At 36.7% G+C, this 22794-nt stretch overlaps 1 protein-coding gene across 1 annotated transcript; it reads left to right on the top strand.

The window, feature by feature from the left end:
• The first annotated feature begins 3317 nt into the window (after positions 1–3317).
• Positions 3318–18413, top strand: LOC131929951 (myomodulin neuropeptides). Its single transcript, XM_059286335.1, has 3 exons — positions 3318–3491; positions 4250–4331; positions 16976–18413. The coding sequence occupies exons 1-3, from the start codon at positions 3318–3320 to the stop codon at positions 17632–17634; spliced, it is 915 nt and encodes a 304-aa protein (XP_059142318.1). The 3' UTR covers positions 17635–18413.
• The last annotated feature ends 4381 nt before the right edge of the window (positions 18414–22794 follow it).

Here is a 22794-nt window from a genome sequence, read left to right as displayed (position 1 = left end):
ATAATGTATTCACGATATTATGATAATGTATTCACGATATTATCATAATGTATTCACGACCTTAGGGTCAGGGACCTGAGTGAGTGGCAGACGGTGGGACGGTAATTAGCCTTTATCCTCATCAGACGACGTCACTAATTAAAACCCAGCATGGGCCCTTATCGCGTTTTGATGCTTGTTCCGACCTGTTCGACACAACTTGTGCATTAACCTCGATTTATGTTCGCGTTATACCCTGAGGGGGGGGGGTGGAGAGATAGGGGTGGGGGCACTTCGTACTTGTTCGTTTGATTGGTCATTTGTGGGACTGGTATGCGATGTCGATTTGACCGGTATGTTGTGGTGATGTCATCAAAAAAATTTAAGGTTTTATTCAGCGAGCTCAGTCTAGAATTGTGTTATGAATATTTAGTTGGGATTTTTTTAAACCCCCAGATGTACTAATTTACATATATTTTAAAAAACTAATAATCCGTAATGAGTCTTTTGACCCAAAGTGAGAACAAGCAAAAAGTCACTTTACCCGAACATTTTTCGACACAGGGATTCTCAATGTGTAAAAAAGTTTCCCTTTCAAACCTGACGGTCTATAGGGCAAGTGAAGTAGAGTTCACTTGTTTCTGTGACCTCGGCATATGAAGAGATAGTGTGGTCAGCACTATGCCCAGCCGCCTTTACTCTCCCTAACGTGAGTTAGGGACCCATCAGAGTTGGGTGGACTCAGGGACGGTCTACTAACTTGAACCCGGATTCAAACTCGAGACTTACGGGTAAGCATCCAGCTCTCTACCGCTAGACCACTCCATCCCCTCTCAATGTGTGCGGGTGTGGATTGTTTTTAAAAGTAAACAACGTGTGGATTGTTTTTAAAAGTAAACAACGCGTGGATTCTTTTTAAAAGTAAACAACGTGGGGATTGGTTGAGAGGTAGATCGAGTCAACGTGAACCAGAGGTCTCGCCGTTTACACGTCTTTGACTCTGCTATTCTTCATGCATTGTACTCTGAGTTTACTCAGCTTTATGACGCAATCATTACTAAATCATACATAATCAGACATAACATATATCATACACTATCACCGCAGTATAAACATAATACACATATGAACACTATTTAAAAAAACTGCTGTCATAAAAATTCCTAACACTAGCAAATGATTTACATTGGCTTTGGTCCACAACTCCATGCCACGTCCTGATGTTTATCCCAGCTAAACACAGTCTACAAACTGGAAAATTTCCGTAACTTTTACTTTACGATGTAAGGTTTGGTATGAAGGGGGGGGGGAAGGTCGATGTGAAAAGTTGGAGGTGGACACTAATTAAATGTCACCCCAATTTCCTTTCACTACTTCCTCCCTCGTGCCAAGGTCATGTAAGGTAACTCGTCACTCTCCGTCATTCATACATCAACATTTTTTTCCCTCCGTCATTCATACAACATCGGCATTCTCCCCTTCGTCATTCATACAACATCAACATTTTTTCCCATTAAAAACAATCCCGATAATTTGCATGGTGTAACTTAACTAAAAGAAAAATCAACTACATTTTGCTTTTAAAACTATAGACTGTATATTTGACCCCCCCCCCCCCCCCATACACAAGAACGCCAAATCAAACCAAAACTATAAAATGAAAAAGTTGTAAGAGCTAAGAGGAAAAAAAAATGACCTTATTAGGGTCGTACCCAGACTTGGTGCTAGGGACCTCTTCGTTTAGAGAACTTGTCCCCCCCCCCCACTGACCCCCCCCCCCCCCCCCCACCACGCCCCGGGCAAGGATGTGCGGCAACAAGTTAGATGCGATTAGACCGGAAGTGGCCGCTTTAATGAGGCCTCCCCCCCAAACCCAGGCCCCGATGGTCAGTCGAGATGACCTTAATGGACGTGCGTGTGAGCAGCGTGACATGGGTGCTTGTGTGAGTCGGTGGTGCGGGTTGGTGCGGGTTGGTGCGGGTTGGTGCGGGTTGGTGCGGGTTGTCTTTTTCAGTGTTTTGAGTCAGGTCGAGTGGATTGTAAGGGCAATGCTAGTACTAGACGTAACTGTGTGGTGTATGCAACGTAGTCGATGGTACTTGTAGGTCCAGGAGATCAGTAAAAGAAAGCTTTTGTAACTTTAGTTGGTTTGATTTCCTAGGACATCCCTGAGTCAGCTTAGCTATGACGGTCAACATAGCTGTGATGGTCAACATAGCTGTTATGGTCAACATAGCTGTGATGGTCAACATAGCTGTTATGGTCAAGAAAGCTGTGATTGCCAACATGGCTATGATGGTCTAAAGTCTAAATGGTTGCTATGGTCAACAAAGCTGTGATTGCCAACATAGCTATGATGGTCTAGTCTAAATGGTTGCTATGGTCAACATAGCTATGACGGTTAACATAGCTGTTATGGTCAACAAAGCTGTGATTGCCAACATAGTTTTGATGGTCTGAAGTCTAATTGGTTGCTATGGTCAACATAGCTATGATGGTTGCTATGGTCAACATACCTGTGATGGTCAATATAGCTATGATGGTTGCTATGGTCAACATAGCTATGATGGTCTAAAGTCTAAATGGTTGCTATGGTCAACATAGCTGTGATGGTCAACATAGCTATGATGGTTGCTATGGTCAACATAGCTATGATGGTCTGAAGTCTAAATGGTTGCTATGGTCAACATAGCTATGATGGTCTGAAGTCTAAATGGTTGCTATGGTCAACATAGCTATGACGGTCAACATAGCTGTTGTGGTCAACAAAGCTGTGATTGCCAACATAGCTATGATGGTCTAAAGTCTAAATGGTTGCTATGGTCAACATAGCTATGATGGTTGCTATGGTCAACATAGCTATGATGGTCAACTTAGCTATGATGGTTGCTATGGTCAACATACCTCTGATGGTCAAAATAGCTGTGATGGTCAACATAGCTATGATGGTTGCTATGGTCAACATAGCTATGATGGTCTAAAGTCTAAATGTTTGCTATGGTCAACATAGCTATGATGGTTGCTATGGTCAACATAGCTATGATGGTCTGAAGTCTAAATGGTTGCTATGGTCAACATAGCTATGATGGTCTGAAGTCTAAATGGTTGCTATGGTCAACATAGCTATGACGGTCAACATAGCTGTTGTGGTCAACAAAGCTGTGATTGCCAACATAGCTATGATGGTTGCTATGGTCAACATAGCTATGATGGTCTAAAGTCTAAATGTTTGCTATGGTCAACATAGCTATGATGGTTGCTATGGTCAACATAGCTATGATGGTCTGAAGTCTAAATGGTTGCTATGGTCAACATAGCTATGATGGTCTAAAGTCTAAATGGTTGCTATGGTCAACATAGCTATGATGGTCAACTTAGCTATGATGGTTGCTATGGTCAACATACCTCTGATGGTCAAAATAGCTGTGATGGTTGCTATGGTCAACATAGCTATGATGGTTGCTATGGTCAACATAGCTATGATGGTTGCTATGGTCAACATAGCTATGATGGTCTAAAGTCTAAATGTTTGCTATGGTCAACATAGCTATGATGGTCAAAATAGCTGTGATGGTCAACATAGCTTTGATGGTTGCTATGGTCAACATAGCTATGATGGTCTAAAGTCTAAATGGTTGCTATGGTCAACATAGCTATGATGGTCAAAATAGCTGTGATGGTCAACATAGCTATGATGGTCTAAAGTCTAAATGGTTGCTATGGTCAACATACCTCTGATGGTCAACATAGCTATGATGGTTGCTATGGTCAACATAGCTATGATGGTTGCTATGGTCAACATAGCTATGATGGTTGCTATGGTCAACATAGCTATGATGGTCTAAAGTCTAAATGGTTGCTATGGTCAACATAGCTATGATGGTTGCTATGGTCAACATAGCTATGATGGTTGCTATGGTCAACATAGCTATGATGGTCTAAAGTCTAAATGGTTGCTATGGTCAACATACCTATGATGGTCACTTGGCTCTGATAGGAGACCGTAAACCACAAAAGCATTACCCATGCCGAGTTCACGACCAAATTATCCTTTTTATATGTCGATCGAGGTTAAATAAAACGGATTAACTCTACTTCATCTGCTTTTACGACCGTCGTGTGTCCAAATATGAATATATAATTAGCTATGATAAAACGTGTCCCAAAAACAATGTTTCTACCCCATGTATTTTGTTCTAGAATGAACAAATAACAAACGCTTTAAACTATATAACCATAATGCCATTTCTATTGCTTCAATTGCTTCAAGCCATTCATATTGTTCACCCTGAACAACCGATTTGACAAAATCACAGTCAGTGCACTTCAATTGGAGCTGATCAGACACTGTGGTTAGTCATGCATCGGTTGCTTTAAAACCCGCTTATAAAAGATCACATTATCTACCTCACTACACCCAACTCATCTAACCTCGTCAGGGAAGACTAAGAGGCAAATAGAACACTTAAAATGACGTACTCTGCTTCTCCTTGATTTGGTCTAGTTTCGATTTCGTACTTTATTTGTACTGGAATCTTTTATATCCATATACATCAACTGTTTGCGATAGTTACTCGTGAGATTGACCATCCTGTGCTGTTTCAGGTCTGTCTTTTAAACCGCACTCTAGTCTACTTGTATGCCTCCAATCTTCGAAATGTATCCATAATTTGGTTTACTAGTCCTCTCTCTATCAAACACAACCTGTTTACCAAACCTGTGTTTACGCTTGCTCCTATGTTATCCCCGCTCACTGAGAAAAGCTAGACCTCCATTAAGTGTAACGGGCAACTCCAGAACTCCAAAAATAGAAACCCGTGGATTTAAAACAATGTTAGAGTAAGTTCCCCTCTTACTGGATGTGCTGGGATATTTGCCAGCAGAAGTCTTCCAGAGGAGTTGTCATATCATGTAGCTATCCATCAGAGCCAGCCTGAACTAAATTTAAACTTCCCAGATACACTTAAGGAACGGATATGACGAAAGCGTAGAATTACGTAACCAGGCTAGTGAATACGGGAAGAAATAGGCGAGCGCGTTTTAGAAAAAAAGTGGGAGTGGGGGAATTACGAAAGGGGTGGGGGAGGGGAGATTTACGAAAGGGGTGGGGAAGGACAGAATTACGAAAGGGGTGGGGGGGGGGCAATGTGGATCCCTGTGAGTAGCTTGAGAAGGGAGTCAAACAGAAGACAAGCACAGCGAGAGAAATCTGAGGCTGTTTGCACGGTTTGAAAGCTTAAGCAAATTACGAGCGTATGGGGCAAGTCTCAAGGTCGTGTGGCCCCTGGGCGGGGCAGGATACCCGGATTGATTTACGGGGAGGGAGTCTTTATAAACTTTACTTTTGGGAGAGTAACTCGGGGTAAACTACAACCGCCATTTTGGTATGGGTGTCGCTGGTCGGGAATGACGCACGATTGGTTAAGTCGATAGTGTGTCGGTGCTATTTTTAGAATGATTGGGGCATTAGGTGTAAATTATCCTCTGACTTCTTCGTCTTCATTCTTAAATGTAATATTGGAGTGGATATCATCCATCACATTTAAGCATTACATGGCAACATGTTATACACCATCTGGCCAGTTCAATCTGGTTTCAGCTAACGTTTCTTTCTTAGATTTTTAATACGGTTACTATTCCTAGCTAACTGTCATATGTCTGGGATCCGAACTCGGGACTTTATGAATCAGCAATCATGCACACTACTGTCCGACCATGCCACGCCACTTTCCCTCAACAATAATATCGTTGTTTCGCCATTTTTATAATTTTATTTACAGAAAAAAATTCTTTTTAATTTTAAAACAGTTCAGGATCAAATTAAAATATTATTTACATTATTTTTTCATTTGATATGCTTCAGGTATTTATTTTTAATAACATACAAAATATCACCGTAATACAATTTAAAAGAATAATAGTTTCCGTGATACTTTAATATTTTCTTTAACACAATTTTAACAAAGATACACTATATATATATATATATATATATATATATATATATATATATATATATATATATGTGTGTGTGTGTGTGTGTGTGTGCAAATGTAATATCAATTTCCCACCCGTATGGAGGAGAGAAAGAAGAAATGGACACACACTTTCCCTTCCTAACGCGAGCCATATTTTCCCAGCTTCCCGTTGAGGGTAAAACACACATAGATCTGGCCTATAAGCACCGCCATGATGGAGAACATCGGCACCAGACATCTTCTGCTGGTTCAGTCAATGATGTCTGCTGAGTGGGGCTGTCTGTGATAGGTTTGGGTTCTGATGTGTCTTAGTTTGGGGTTCTGGTGTGTCTTACTTTGGGGTGCAGATGTGTCTTACTTTGGTGTTCTGATGTGTCTTACTTTGGGGTTGAGATGTGTCTTACTTTGGGGTTCAGATGTGTCTTACTTTGGGGTTCAGATGTGTCGTACTTTGGGGCTCAGATGTGACTTCAAATTGGGGTTTCGATTTGTCTAACTTGGGGTTTATATGTGTCTTCAACTTTGGATTTTAATGTTTTATCTTGGGTTTTTTGAAGTGTCTTTAACTTGGGGTGTGGATGTGTATTCAATTTTGGGTTCAGATGTACCATGTGTCATTAACTTGGGGTTTCGATCTGTCTTTAAGTTGGGGATCAGATGTGTCTTCATGTTTGGGTTTCAAAGTGTCTTTAAATATAAACTAAGAAACTTCTGAACCTTAGATAGTGAGATTTGAAATACAGAACGGTTTTAAAGTTAGAGTTAGGGTTAATAGTAGTGTGTATAATAAGTAAAACAAAGATTTATGCTTCAATTTAGTTAATGTTAGTATCACCGCTGGCTGTAAGGAATTAAGGTACCGGTTCTTATTGTAATGCCTGCAGGGGAAGACAATGTGAGAATTCTCCTGTTAGGGTTTGAATTGAGATTAGGGTCATGGCTAGGTTTATGGATAATCTTCATTTGAAATACACAATTCCCATACCTCGATAAACAAGACAAGAGAGCTATAAACTAACGTTTTAACTTATCTACCCACAACCAGACCTCAGCACCCCCACCACTACCACCTCTCTCCTTCACCGTCCTCACCCCCCCCCCCCCCCCCCCCCGTTGGTTTTATCTGTTCGAACTGTCCGTCAACTCGTCTTTTTACACCCTGGCACACGTCAGCAGAGATTAATCTCCCATCGCGCGCCTGTCTAAACACCGCCCCACCCCTCACCACGACCTCAGTCACCCCCCCCCCCCCCCAAGATTTAAAAAAAATATTTTTAAACCATTTATTCTTTCATCTGACTTTTGTCCTCAACGTCACGCGAATCTCTTCACAAAATTATAAACTGTGACACGGAACAAACACAGAGAAAAACTTCATAAAATTAGAAACCGTGATACGGAACAAACAAGGAGAAAAACTTCATATAATTAGAAACCGTGACACGAAACAAATACAGTTAAAAACTTATACAAAATTAGAAACTGTGATATGGAACAAACACAGAGAAAAACTTATAAAATTAGAAACTATGACACGGAAAAAAACACAGAGAAAAACTTCACAAAATTATACGAAATTGTGACACGGAACATACACAGAGAAAAACTTCACAAAATTAGAAACTGTGACACGAACAAACACAGAGAAAAACTTCACAAAATTAGAAACTTGTGACACGGAACAAACACAAAAAAACAACAACCGACAAAAGTGAATTACCCAAGACTTGAATAAAACCATCAATAAATAATAAGTTTTGATTGAAAAAAAGCATAACAGTATTGCGAAAACTGAAAACGAATGTTTTGATTTTAATTACAGGAAGAATGTTTGAAATGAAAACAGGAAGAAATGTATTAAAAAGTGACCAGTAGTTAATATTACTAGACGTTCAAGCTTGTTCTAATTATATTAAATTACCTCACGAAAATATAAAGAATGTAATTAAAAAATAAATTTGCTTTTCAATCAAACCGTCACATTTAATCTTAACCAAGGCGGGTTGAAACCATTTCGGTCGCTTCTAAAAATAGCTCGGGGTTAAAGGTTGCTTCTGTTGTATGATTAAAAACTTTGCGTGTCGTCCGGTTTATGGAAGAACACCCCCCCTCTCCACTTCCGAAACAGACCCCCCCCCCCCTCTGCCCTCAAATCGTGCCGTTATTATTGTTGAGCAGCTTATCCTTTAAAGCAAGTCTAGGGTAGTCGTTGATCATTGATGTATGTGTATTTTGGCTTGTTTCCGTCGGCCATATTATAAAGGCATAGAGACTATTTCGTCTCTTGTCAATATAGAAACCATAAGAGAATGAACAGTTTAAGTTTGTCCAAGTCTCTATGATTAGCACAGAGGAATGTAAGGGGAAAAAACTGATCTTTACAAAATTCGATTTTAAATAGACATAAATAAAGAAACGTAGACGATGGTTAAATGTTAAGTTGCAAATTAGACAAGTGCGTTTTAACTATTAGCCAACGACGCTGCCAATAACCCTGGTGAATAATGTTTTATACAAGATGGGTGTGGCGGGGGTGAGGGGGGGGGGGGGAGGGCCCCATGAGATATTGTGTCCGCGACATCTCTTGTCCTGATATATTTTGTCATTGAGATTTTTTGTCTGGGATATTTTGTCATTGAGATTTTTTTGTCAGGGATATTTTGTGATTGAGATTTTTTTTGTCAGGGAAATTTTGTGATTGAGATTTTTTTGTCAGGGAAATTTTGTGATTGAGATTTTTTCGTCTTGGATATTTTGTCATTGATTTTTTTTTGTCTGGGATATTTTGTCATTGAGATTTTTTTGTCAGGGAAATTTTGTGATTGAGATTTTTTTTCTTGGATATTTTGCCATTGAGATTTTTTGTCTGGGATATTTTGTCATTCAGATTCTTTTTTGTCAGGGAAATTATGTGATTGAGATTTTTTTCTTGGATATTTTGCCATTGAGATTTCTTGTCTGGAATATTTTGCCTGAGATCAGTAGTTTTAAGATCATTAGTCTTAAGATCATTAGTCTTAAAATCATTAGTCTTAAAATCATTAGTCTTAAAATCATTAGTCTTAAGTTCATTAGTCTTAAGATCATTAGTCTTAAGATCATTAGTCTTAAAATCATTAGTCTTAAGATCATTAGTCTTAAAATCATTAGTCTTAAGATCATTAGTCTTAGGTTCATTAGTCATGGAACCGTTTTCACACATGAGACAAGCAGAGACTTTGGGCTTGTACTATCAACTGTTGTAAACTTTTCCATCTTTTAAAAAGTTTCTTTATTCATTTCTATATTTAAATTCTAATTTCGGAACCATCTTTTTTTTTAAAGTCTCTTTATTCATGTCTATGTTTAAATTCTAATTTCGGAACCATCTTTTTAAAAGTCTCTTTATTCATGTCTATGTTTAAATTCTAATTTCGGAACCATCTTTTTTAAAAGTCTCTTTATTCATGTCTATGTTTAAATTCTAATTTCGGAACCATCTTTTTTTTAAAGTCTCTTTATTCATGTCTATGTTTAAATTCTAATTTCGAAACCATCTTTTTATTTTAAAGTCTCTTTATTCATGTCTATGTTTAAATTCTAATTTCGGAACCATCTTTTTTTTTAAGTCTCTTTATTCATGTCTATCTTTAAATTCTAAATTCGGAACCATCAGATATTTCCCCCCTTTCATTCTCTCGTGACCACGACCCAGTCCTACACGTCCCGCGGGCCTGCACTGCTTGACCCCCACGCCACGAGTTAAATTGTGCGTGATGGCCGGGCCTTTAATCTGTTTGGCCATCAGGAAAAGCTTGACTGAAAATTTTACCCCTTTAGGACCGGATTAAGTGTTTAAAGTTGGTTAAGTTAGGCTTAGCATTTCTGAAGTCCTTCGTGCTGATTACATGCTAAGGTCAAGGGCATCCTTAGGATATTTTGCATTGGGGTGAGGGGTGGGGTGGTGTGGGCCACTTTGTTCAACACTACCTAGATATTTAGATATTTAAAGAGATATTTGTTAAAGCTAAAACTGCACATTTAATTGTTCCTTCTTCTTCATTGCTTTTTTAGTTGTAATGTTGGACGGAATTTCTTCCCACAGAATTAAGTATGACGTGTCAACTTGTTATGTGCCGTATAGGTCGTTGACTCCGATTTCAGCCTGATTTATTTCTGGATTTACTTCCATAGCCTTTGTCGATCTTAGAACAAACTACAAGGCAGCAGTTGTTTGATTTTGGTATTTTCTCCCCTAAATGAGATGCTGTCCCTAACTATCGAGCCCGGGGGTTCGAACTCGGGACTTTACGGTTTACGGCCATGAGCTTTACCGACTCGACCACGTCTACCAGCCACATTTAAATAATTGGTGCTCAAATTTAAAACAAAACGATTTTCTTAATCTCGTTGGGTTACATTTTTTCACAATCAGCTACTACTGAAGTTTAATGATCGCAGGTGAGATGCTGGTGGGGGTGGGGGAGTGAAGCTAACCCACCCCTCACTGCAGACGCCTGTGGCCGTAATATCTTGAGATTTATATCCTTCCTTTTAAGCTTGCCATCTCGCTAATTAAATTTTATTTGACCCCCCACACGTCCCACACATGCGCACAGCCCTGCTAAATGCCTGACTCTAGTTCAACACTCAGATTCCCAATCTTTCCACAACTCCGGTCACATTGATCTGGTTCCAAGTCCTAACCTCCCACATCACGCCCCCCACCTCACCCCCCCCTCCCCCATTTTCACGTTAATCGTTAAATCGGACATAACGAAACATCTACCACCCACTCTCGTGGTAAAACATCCCGCCACTCGGGGCAGCAGGGGAGGTTACTCTCAGCAAACATCGTCGTTCCTTATTTTCATCCCCTTGCCTCGGACTAGAATGTAATTGGCCGATAGCCATGTTACTTGAAACTTTACCATATAGGTCCCGTCTTGGTAATGGGATAATAGTTGTTATTCTTTGTAGGCCCTATATATATATATATATATATATATATATGTATATATATATATATATATGTATAATATATATATATATATATATATATATATATATATATATATATATATATATATATATATATATATATATGTATGTGTGTGTGTATGTGTGTGTGTAAATATATACAAAAATGTTGTTTATACAGTTTATGATTGCTAATTTTCTATTTCTACATACATACTCATATATTCTCATATAATTATATATATATAATTATATATATATATATATATATATATATATATATATATATATATATATATATATATATATATATATATGTAAATCAATGTGTATGCATATGTATATTGATAAAGATCACGTAAACAATTAACCAAAAGAGACGAGCTTTCTTAAAACCTGTATTCCCCATTTAGCTGCCAAGTCGCATGTAAAAAGTGCTGAGCGATTGCCAGAAAAAAAAAATGTTTAGGATTCACAAAGTCGAGAGGTAGAAAAAAAAAGTTGTTGAACATAATTGTGTGTAGCCGTAGTAATGAGAGATGGGCGGTCAGGTCGTTTCTCTGGCTAGGGGTAGATGTGGTGGTGGGGGGTGGGGGTGGGGGATACAACTCGAAGTGTGATCGCATGGACTCGATGCTGGACACGTTTTAAGAAAAGGATGTATGTCCGTCTGAGCTTTCCGTATTTGTCTTTGTGTGTATGTGTGTATGTGTGTATGTGTGTATGTGTGTATGTGTGTATGTGTGTATGTGTGTATGTGTGTATGTGTGTATGTGTGTATGTGTGTATGTGTGTATGTGTGTATGTGTGTATGTGTGTATGTGTGTATGTGTGTATGTGTGTATGTGTGCATGTGTGTATGTGTGTATGTGTGTATGTGTGTATGTGTGTATGTGTGTGTATGTGTGTGTATGTGTGTATGTGTGTACGCGTGTATGTATGTGTGTATGTATGTGTGTATGTGTGTATGTGTGCATGCGTGTATGTGTGCATGTGTGTATGTGTGTATGTGTATAAGTGTATATTAATGTGTGTGAGTGTTTTCACAAAGTGTTTTTTATGTCAGCGAGCGTTTCCATATCAAATAAACTATTAAATCGACATTTCTTTCTTTGCCGGTGTCTTCAACTTTTTTTTTTTTGCGATATAATGTCGTATTTATATTCCTACCTACTACTCATAGATTGGTCAATATGTGATTATGTCACATCAGCGGCGTTGCCAGGACTCTGTCATGGGGGTGTTGAAATAATATAAACCCTTTATATACAAGCAAATATATACATTATATATATGACATTTTTCATCATCTTGCTGTCACCATCAATACTCTCTCTGAAGTATTCCAATTCCCTTTCAATAGATTATATTTGATTTGATGACATTTTTTTTTTCTCATTGGCTATCTCTTTCTTCATTGTTGAAAATAATCGAACCTAAAACACCACGCAATTTAAAAAAAAAAACAACCCATAAAATTCATATTTACCATTGGGTTATTATAAATCGGTCACTGAATACTTAACTTTACAAAAACATCCCCGCATCACCCTCCTCCCCCTCCCCCCCCCATGTCCATTTGCCTCCTGTGTACACCCTCGCTAAACGGCTTCGCTGTTGACTCAAAGAACCAGACGCAAACAGTCGTGAGGAAATGCTGTCTCACAGTAACTTGTTAGAGTCAACAGTGCCAATATTGTCATGAATACGGTAGTTTGGAGGCTAGTGAAGTGTGCCAATATTGTCATGAATACGGTAGTTTGGAGGCTAGTGAAGTGTGCCAATATTGTCATGAATACGGTAGTTTGGAGGCTAGTGAAGTGTGCCAATATTGTCATGAATACGGTAGTTTGGAGGCTAGTCGAGTGTGCCAATATTGTCATGAATACGGTAGTTTGGAGGGTAGTCGAGTGTGCCAATATTGTCATAAATACGGTAGTTTGGAGGGTAGTCAAGTGTGCCAATATTGTCATGAATACGGTAGTTTGGAGGGTAGCCAATAGTGCCAATATTGTCATGAATACCGTGTTATAAATACCGTAGTTTATAAGATAAACATGCTGGTCGTACCGCTACAATCGTCATTTTGGGAGGTTTTTTGCCTAAAAATAAAAATTGTGTGTATATATATATATATATATATATATATATATATATATATATATATATATATATATATATATTTGTGTGTGTGTGTGTACAATTATTACTTTAAAAGTAGGCTACACTTATTATTTAAAAACTAATCAAATAAAGGTAATTGTTTAGAAGTTTAAAATAAAACTACCGATTTTATTCTTTTATTTTACCGACTAAAGTTTTTTTTTTAAACTCAAGACCGGCAATACAGCGATCCTACGTACAATTAATTTTGATAGGTTTCAGGAACTCTCTTTCTACATCGAGGCTCGCGATTGGTCGAATTTTCTGTAATCATCGCTTGTTCTCTGACTTCCGGTCTGTATGCGACTCCTATTTTGTTATTCAACTTCAAAAAGACAATTTTACACCCGAATGGGTGGGAGAGATGTGTTTGATCCCTAATTGATTTACCCACCAAAGCGTAAAACGTCTAAATTTTCCGTCACACACAACAGGATCAATGAATTTAAAAAAAAAATTAAATCAATAATTATAAATAATCTTTTTCAGTCCAAAATATGTGGATTAAACAAAATTATTTTTATACTGCTAACTACAATTTTTTCCGACTGAGAGAGCACATAAAAATATAATTGTTCTATCGACTTCATGAAAACGGCATTGAAGTTCGAGATGAATTTGAGAAATCGATAATCGTGCTATACAGTACTGTAAAATCTCTTGGGTCGAAACGTAATTTATAATTCGCCAATCGAAGTTCGATTGTGTAAATATTATAAAATAAACCAATTAATTATTGTTTTTAGATTTAACGTTTACGTCAGCATGAAAACGTTTGCAATAATTTTACTTTATGATTACTCCACGGCGGATTAACTGTAGAAGTTTGAGTCCAAACTTAATTCTTTTATAACTCGCCGTTCTTTCAACTGTTTGACACTAGTTACTTTATTTTTAAAAAAATAGTAATTTATTTCCAATTATTTCCACTCAAATTGAATATTTTTTTTAGATAAACCATTCTTGATTAACGAAAATTATTACTAACAATGTGAAATTTGGAAACTTTAATTTTATTTAAAAAAAAAACAATATAAAACAGGCTAAGAAACATTCTTATTGGATAAATCGCTTGTCATCTTCTACAATGTAAATTAAAAACAAAAACGCATTAAAAAACGAAACAATTTAAATCAGAAAATTTTTCTGGATTATCATCCCAATGTGAACAATGTGACATCGATTAATCAAAGCGCAAAATTCATAATTTTTATTCAAACTGTTTCCCTCAACTTAAATAAATTCAAAATAAAACATTTTGAAATAAATAATTTTTTTAATAGGAGTGTGGCGGCTGGAAAAGTTATTTACTGTAATTTTATTGGACGAGGACATTTTATATAAATTTAACCTTAATGCCGACATGGTCAGACTGTACTCCCTTGAAACTGGACATTGTTGAAAAATAAAAAATGTGAGTGTTAATCGCGTACACTTAATGTTTATAAACTTACTAAAGAGGAAATAATTAATTGAGTAACAATTTTAAAGGAATTTATTTTTTTAAAATTATTTTATGATCACTGTAAAGTGACCAAAAAAGCTTGATATTTTGTGTGGTGTGGAGGGGAGGGGGGGGGGGGGGAGGGGAGGGAGGGGCATTACGAACAGTTTTTAAATATTTTAAAAAATGTTTAAATGTTTTTTTTAGTCAGAGGGGAATTTAATTTGTTAGTAAAGTGAAGAAAACCATAAAAGACAAATTACGGTTACATAATTTTTATATGAAAAAAAAATCTATTAATATGGTTTAAATCAGTTATTTTTATGTTTCAATTTTTCGCATTAAAATCAAAGCTTCAAAAGATACTGAAGTAGCTTCATTAAATTATGATCTTTTATTTAATATACGTTCATCGCGGCTTTAAGAAAAAAATCATTGATAAAATATATACTTTTTAAACAAGTGATAATTTTATGACTATCAAAAGGTTATATTTTCTCACATAGCATGTGCTCGCGAAAACGTATGTGCATATAATGATTCTATTATCAACATACTAATGTCCGATTTTTATTTTAGAAAAATTCATAGTAAAAATGAAAAGGCAATTTGTAAAAAAAATGTCAATTTTGGTACAGATGAAATCATCACTACTTAGTGTTTCGATAAGATAAATATGTTTTGGTTATGTTTTGCTTACATTGCTGCTTCAGTAGCACACACACACACAAATAAATAAATAAATAAATATATATATATATATATATATATATATATATATATATATATATATATATATATATATATATATGTACATATATATGTATATATATATATATATATATATATATATATATATATATATATATATATATATATATATATATATATATATATATATATATGAAAAAAGTTGAAAATCAATTAAACATCTACACACTACACAACCAGCCCTAAACAAACACATGTCCGGGATGTTTGAAGGGGGGGGGTGTTGAGGGCAGTGGTGGGCCACCAGTCCCGCCCTGACATCAGGGCTGAAGACAGAAACTCGATGTGACAACGAGGCTGAATGCAGCTGAACCTAACGGCTTCCCCCGTCACTCAGAGAACTAGGGGAGAAGCCCCAGCAATGTAATGCGATCATTTTTCTTCTCGTTCCTGCTTTGTGTGGCTGAAGTGGCCTGTATGTTTCCCTTCCAGCCAACGTTTTTTGTAGAAGCGCTAACACTTACTGAATTCCTCCGTCAGTTATATTAAAGACTTCTAATTTTTCCATAGAGTAAAATGTTTTTTGTTATGTGCATTGTTAATTTTAAAAACAGCTTGGCAATTTTTATTTGTTAAGATTAACTAAAAGTTTTGTCAAATATTTTTTTGCTATGAAATATTCTGGCACTGGATCGGATTGTTAAAAAAAAAAACCCTAATCGGTGGCCTATTTGTTAATCAGGGAGCAAGCTAACTATGCGTTTTACCATCTACTGCTGATTATAAAACAAACTTTACGTTTAGATTATGGATCTTTATAAATGACGCAAAGTGTCTTACTTTACTTTTCGGAAACAATTTTTCATCTATGGTTTCAGCGTCATTTAACAGAAAAGTTTTTACCTATTTGATGAAAGCGACGCCGTTTTAAATTATTTCTTCTTTAAAAGTGTGTGTATTAAAGTATGGTCAACTAGTATGGGAAAGCAAATGGAAAGGGATCTTTTGAGCCTTAGATTCAAATTAACGCCATAAGCGATAGAAATCAATTAACACAACCAAAATTTATTTTTAAAAAGTATACATCATGAATTTAATATAGTCATAATTTTTGCTCATGAAGCAGACATCTTTTAAAATAATTCCGTTATATTAAATATATATATTGTTTTATGTATAATATTTTTTCCCGTAAGCAACACCAAAGATCCATGTATCAAATGTTACATAATAAGTAATTCATTCGAAAAAATATGCCTGTTTAGCTATTTTTTTAAATCGATTTTTGTGTTTCTACCAGTGGCTACTCGGGAAAACCCCACCAAAAAATGCGTTTTTTGAAAAAAAAATCATTTAACAATGCTTGTTTTGCTTTAAAATAACTGGTCTTATTTTTTTTTATCTTACATAAGCAATACCGTTTAGGCGATTCCAACGAGCCTTTTTAAATATTTTAATTTCCCGAGAAAACAACAACAATATTGTATTTGAAATAAATAGAAATATTTTCTGTTTTCCATAGGTTACACTGAGACGGCGAACCTACATGTCTTTCAAATATTTTAAAATCTTCCCGATACAGAAATAACGTGTTGTATTTGAAATAAACAAATATTTTCTTTCTTTCCTAGGCATACCGAAGAGGCGCCACAAACGCGAGTCTTTTAAAATATTTAATCAACCTCTTACTAAACAATTTAATGTACTTGAAATAAATCGAACTTTTTTCTGTCTTCCATAGGCTACACCGAGGAGGCGACACCGAACGAGTCTTTACTGTCGTACCACAACGACCTGCTGGACGATGCTTTCGACAACAACCTGGACTTCCTGTTCCCCATGGATGACCAGCTGGACGAGGAGCAGGCACTGCAGCTGGGGAAACGCCCCATGCACATGCTCCGGCTCGGGAAGCGGGATGTGGGCGGAGCTGCCGATAATGACAAGCGGTCCTTGAGCAAACGCCCCATGCATATGCTGAGGCTGGGGAAGAGAGACCAAAGCGACGACGAGGCGTTGGAATCTGAGCAAGACGTCGCGAAACGCCCCATGCATATGCTGAGGTTAGGAAAACGCCCCATGCATATGCTGAGATTAGGAAAGCGCCCCATGCATATGCTGAGATTAGGCAAACGCCCCATGCATATGCTGAGATTAGGCAAGAGAGAAGACGACGATTTTGAAGAATCCTCCGACGATGAACAGTTATCGAAACGACCCATGCATATGCTGCGCCTGGGCAAAAGAGACGAAGACGATTTTGACGAGTCCGATGACGACGAACAATTGTCGAAACGACCCATGCATATGCTTCGCCTGGGCAAACGACAGGTGCATATGCTGAGATTGGGCAAACGACCAATGCATATGCTAAGGCTGGGAAAACGCTCATCGGAATAACTTGAGAACATGGGTGGGGTTGGTAAAGAAGTGGAAGTGGGTCTAGTGCGTCATTGAAATACGGACAAATACTGCAATTTTCTTTCTAAACTTTGAACATTGAAGATAACTTAAATTTATGCTGAAAATTTTGGAAGTATTTAAAAGAATTTTAGTAATAAAATGTGTATATGAATGTAACTTGAAGAATTATTTTATTTCCTTGTAGACTTGGTTAATGTAAACAGTTAATAAATCCACCCTGCTGTGTATTTAAAAACAACAACAACAACATGCATTTCTGGGGAAATCATTTGATTTGTATTGACAATTTAGTCACGTTGTAAAACAGGACTGTGTATTTAAACATCTTCCTTCAAAAGATTTAAGTCTCGATTTTTTAAATAACAAATGCCAGTGCATATTCTACGTTTATTGATACTTTAAAGCATCCCAAGAAAGCTACAAACAAAATGGAATATTCTCATGTTAACACGTTTTCTATAGCAACGTAACAAAAATTATTTCATCTTTTTAAAAAGATTGCTTAGTTTACACAATTATTACTATCCTCAAATACATCGCTATAGTAACTTAATTAAGTAAATATTACACCAGAAAAATATCTATGGAAACGATTGGAAAGCTCAGTGACCCATCACTTAGCGACCTTTAACCTCTCTACCAACCCCATGTTGTGATCCTATAATTTCAGTTTTAATTTGCTTAGAGGATATATTTCCATCCCCGCCTTCTCCAGCTAGCTTATAGTAAATAAATCAAGTTTATCAATGAAAAAACAAATACAAGATGTACTACACTATTTTTAAAATTATAAAACACGCCTACACAGTTGCGAACATTCGCGGTAATGCTGTGTGACTTAGAACCTTTTAAAAAGGTTTTTTTTTTCTTTATTACACAACAGCTGATTATAAAGCAATAAATAAAATCGGATCATCCTCTTCTATAAAAATAAAAGCCAAAATCAATTTTTGAATTGGATATTTCCAATAAGTCTGTATAATGTCATCAAAGAATTTGAAATTTCAACACTTTTTGTAAATGCATAAAACTATTGGCTGAGTAAGTACTGGCTTAATACTGAGTGCTGACAGATTTGTTTTTCAAATATTGAAATCGTTATGTTTTGACTATTAGAGTGTTTAATATTTTCATCAACCATTTTAAATCTTTTAGAATGCTTTTGAACTCAAATTATACCAATAAAACAGAAAGAGATGTTACAAGAGAACGTGTTATGGATAATCATTTTACGATTCATTTTATTGTCTTTTTAAAGCTTTATTTTTTGTTGTAATAGAAGAATGACTTTTAACCTACAAAACACCAAAAAGCGAATTTTTGTCGAGTTTCGAAAGTATGTGTGTGCATGTAAGAACCCACTTCCTGTTTTGTTTGTTTTTGTTTTTTGTTTTAATCAAAACAATGAAATGTTGCCTGCTACACAAAATACAACATGTTTCTGTTTTTGATTTAAAATAATTTAACAGATTAAAAAACAACACAAGCTAAAAATATTTGTATAGATTTAATCTAAACAATGCATATTGTGAAAGAACCACCTATGACCATGGAATACATTGAAAAAAATTCGGCAGGATCTTGAAAAAAAAACGATGTTCATAATCTATGTAAGGAAGTTTCGATAAAAAACGACAAAATATTAATTTATAACTGAGCTCAGGCTGATTGAGTTATAGTATGTTGACTTAACTTATTTTAAATGGTCAATTGGTCAACGTAAATCACTTGAAAAAAATCAACGTAACCTTAAAAGTACCACTTTACCCACTGGTAAAAATTTTAATATAACCCACTAAAAAGTATAACTTAAAGGCTCGCTTAAAAGGATTACAGTAGCACATGTAAAAGAATTACAGCAACACTTTATTTTGAAACATTAAAAAAATGAGTGAAACACAGTTAAAAGGATTACAACTGTTTATAGTGTGCATTTTATTGACAGGAATTTTCGAGTTTAAATCTCTTTGAAACAAAACATGATATCATGTCAGGAGAGTTTAAATACACTTCGTAATAACCATTTTGTAAGATTAAGGCATTACCACACACACATCATAGATATATAAATATATTTGCATATTATTTTGCAAATATATAAATACATAAATAAATAAATACATAATATATGTGTGTGTGCGTGCGCGTGTGTGTGTGTGTGTGCGTCGATAAACATAGTGAAATTTTAAAAAGGTAATCAAAAATGTATTTAAAGAAGAACCCAAAATGTTCAGCCAATCATCATTTTCCATTGGGAACGATTTCATAGAAATACAAAAAAGCGCCAATTACGATTCACAAGTTGCTAAATATTTGTTTTTTTAACCCCTTAATGCCAATACGATAATGAAATCGAGCAAATATTAGCATTTTTTAAAATCTGTATCCGTGATGTAATAGCGTGGAGTAAAAAAAACTTTGTTCAATAAATAGTTAAATATTCACATTAGTCATTGGGCGATATTATGCCTTCGAGTGTATGTGTTAGTTTATCATAGAAAATACAGATATAAGAGCAGTAAAAACAGGAATTGGGATAATATCTGTACATGCATTAAACGATATCGATTTCCCCCCCCCCCCTCTTCCTAATCGATCTAGACAATGTTTATCCTAGATTTTGGTTATCTCCTTAACGTATGACCTGCGGGGAGAATTGTAACAGGTTTTAAATACCCCATACACCGCAGCGCCGTGGGGTTCGACCAATTCCCGAGATACACACGATAAGAAAACTCGAGTAGACGTAGCTGTGGCTGATATTACCATCGATGCGCAGATATGTCAATGTATATGGAAATAACTGTCCGTGTTTATTGCAGCAATGTTAGTTTTTAGATCCAAAAGTATATATGTTGTATTTATTTTCATGGTAGATGCTCTTTACAGAAATTAATTAAAAGTAAACACTACGGGTTTCAGTTATTTGGACTAGTGGAATATTTAACACGCTAGTAAACGACTTCATTGGTCTAGACTAGCTATTGCGGTTTTTTGAAACAATTTTCACTTTCACATGATAAATTTTCCTCAGTTGTTAAATTTGTTCTTGTGTGTTAGTGTGGGGACGGCGTGGTCGGGTGGAAGAGATCATGGTTGCTAACTTCTAAAGTCCTGAGTTCGAACCCGGGCCCAACAAGGCTTAATCGCTAGGGATAGCAACCCATTTAGGAGATTTAGAAAATCTGAATTCAAACTATGACTGCCTTGCTGCTTGTTCTTGGGTAGACAGAGGCTTTGGAAGCAAATCAGAGCAGAGGCGTAGCGAAGTGGGGGGGGGGGGGGGGCAGGGGGGGGTACATATGTCCTCGGGCGTCGACCTTAGGGGCAGCCAAAATGGGTTGGAAAAACAAATTAAAATCTCATTTTAGGTGCAGCTTTGCATTATAAATATAAAAAATATATTGGGGGGGGGGGGGGGTTGCAAATGGAAAGTTTGAGGGGTGCAAATGGAAAGTATGAGGGGGGGGGGGGTGGGTGCAAATTGAAAATCGAAGGTTTGTTCCCGAGGGGGGCGCCAAATTGAAAGTTTGTCCCCGGGCGCCGGGAAGGGTCGCTACGCCTCTGAATCAGAGCGAAAAGCAGGCCAGGCCGAAGAAAAAATCAACTTGTCGTTTGGCTCATAACATGTTGACGTGGGTACTCGTCTGTTTTGGAGGAAATCGCCTATTGTGTATTACAAACATGAAAGAAGAAGTCGTAATTTTAAGTGCGTCTTCAAAAGATACTTTGCTTCGGTTGCAGGGGGGTGGACTAAAGGGATGAAACACCCCATAAAAGCGAGAAAGAAGAAATATTTTGAATGTAGAGCTTGCGGCGTAGATAATTAACAGAGTTTGTTGAGCTAACTTTTGGATAGATTGTAACCAAGCTATGGATTATGCGTAGTGACAAATAGTGATGTGATAGACACAGGATGTCACCAATGTGGTCATCCAGCTATAGTGTGGCCTGTTAAAATAACTGCAATGTTCATGGATTGTTTTTCCATACAATCAAACGACACTCAATACTAGCCTTTACAATTTGCAAGTAGTCTAGATCTACATAGCATGGACTCCATAGAAGAAAAACGCTTTATAAACAAACAAAAACTAAACCGAAAAATGAAATTAAAAAATGAGTGTATAATTAACGATCCCGAATTTTAAAAATAGTGTAAAGAATTATGTAAGAAGATTAAACAAATAAACAAATGACTTTATTACAGTATCCCGACTCATTACAATAGAGTACTAAGTGTTATTACAAATGTACATTGCATCAACTAAAAGTGGACATACATTTTTTGTTTTTTATACTGGCCATATGTACATGTATCTGGAACAATGCTAGGATTATTTTAGGGCGTATTCATGACGTAATACTCTACCGTCTGCCGATGACGTAGAACACAGAGTACGAACTAGCGTGACGCAACGCGTGACGTAGGATGTATTGACGTTAGCGAGGCTACAAGTAACGGTCATTCATCAAGAAGGCGGTGACGGAACTAATTCAAGGTTTAAATTGTTGCTGCTGGGTTTACGAGTGGGATGTGGAGGGGTGAGTTAGGGGAGGGGGGGGGGTACACACAAAATCCCCCCCCCCCCACATACCCTTCGCAGTTAACCCGGGGGCACTTCTTAGCGTGCGGCTAAACTCTAACGACCCAGCCATCACGTATTGTACAGGCTTTGTTCCCCCTGCAATCAATGGGTGCTCACAAATTATCGCATGAAAGATTGCCGCTTTATTTTAGGGCCTCGTTATTGGCGCACGTAGTACTGAGTATGAACGACATTTGCTGCGGAGCATGGACATTCTCTGGATGATGGACATTTGCCACAGGTAGACCCATGCGGAGTATGGACATTTATAGGCAGAATATGGACATTTATTTAGACAATCGACATTTTGTGAACGTTTACATAGAACAAGGGCATTTAATGAAATAATCATCGTCAATATATTCTTTGAGTACTTTAGTTAAGTGCTTTAACAACTAAACATTTCTGGTGAAATAGACGAAATCATATGGCACATATTCAAACATTAAAACACAGATAACCAAATAGACATTGGATCTGTAGGAAAACAAAAAGACAAGAGAGTTACAAAGTGGGGCGGTGTGTGTGTGTGGTCATCTAGCGGTAG

Source organism: Physella acuta, unplaced genomic scaffold (assembly GCF_028476545.2).
Source record: "Physella acuta isolate Inbredline_101_S28 unplaced genomic scaffold, ASM2847654v3 ptg001698l, whole genome shotgun sequence".
Taxonomy (NCBI): Eukaryota; Metazoa; Mollusca; class Gastropoda; family Physidae; genus Physella; species Physella acuta.
The sequence above is the reverse complement of the archived record's forward strand: the minus strand, read 5'-3'. Positions and strand labels throughout refer to the sequence as shown.

Coding starts and splice junctions, on each gene's coding strand:
- LOC131929951 (XM_059286335.1), top strand. CDS start 3,318: ATGGTTGCTATGGTCAACATAGCTATGATGGTCAACTTAGCTATGATG. Junction 3,492..4,249: donor TGGTCAACATAGCTATGATG/GTCTAAAGTCTA, acceptor AATTGCTTCAAG/CCATTCATATTGTTCACCCT. Junction 4,332..16,975: donor GGAGCTGATCAGACACTGTG/GTTAGTCATGCA, acceptor TGTCTTCCATAG/GCTACACCGAGGAGGCGACA.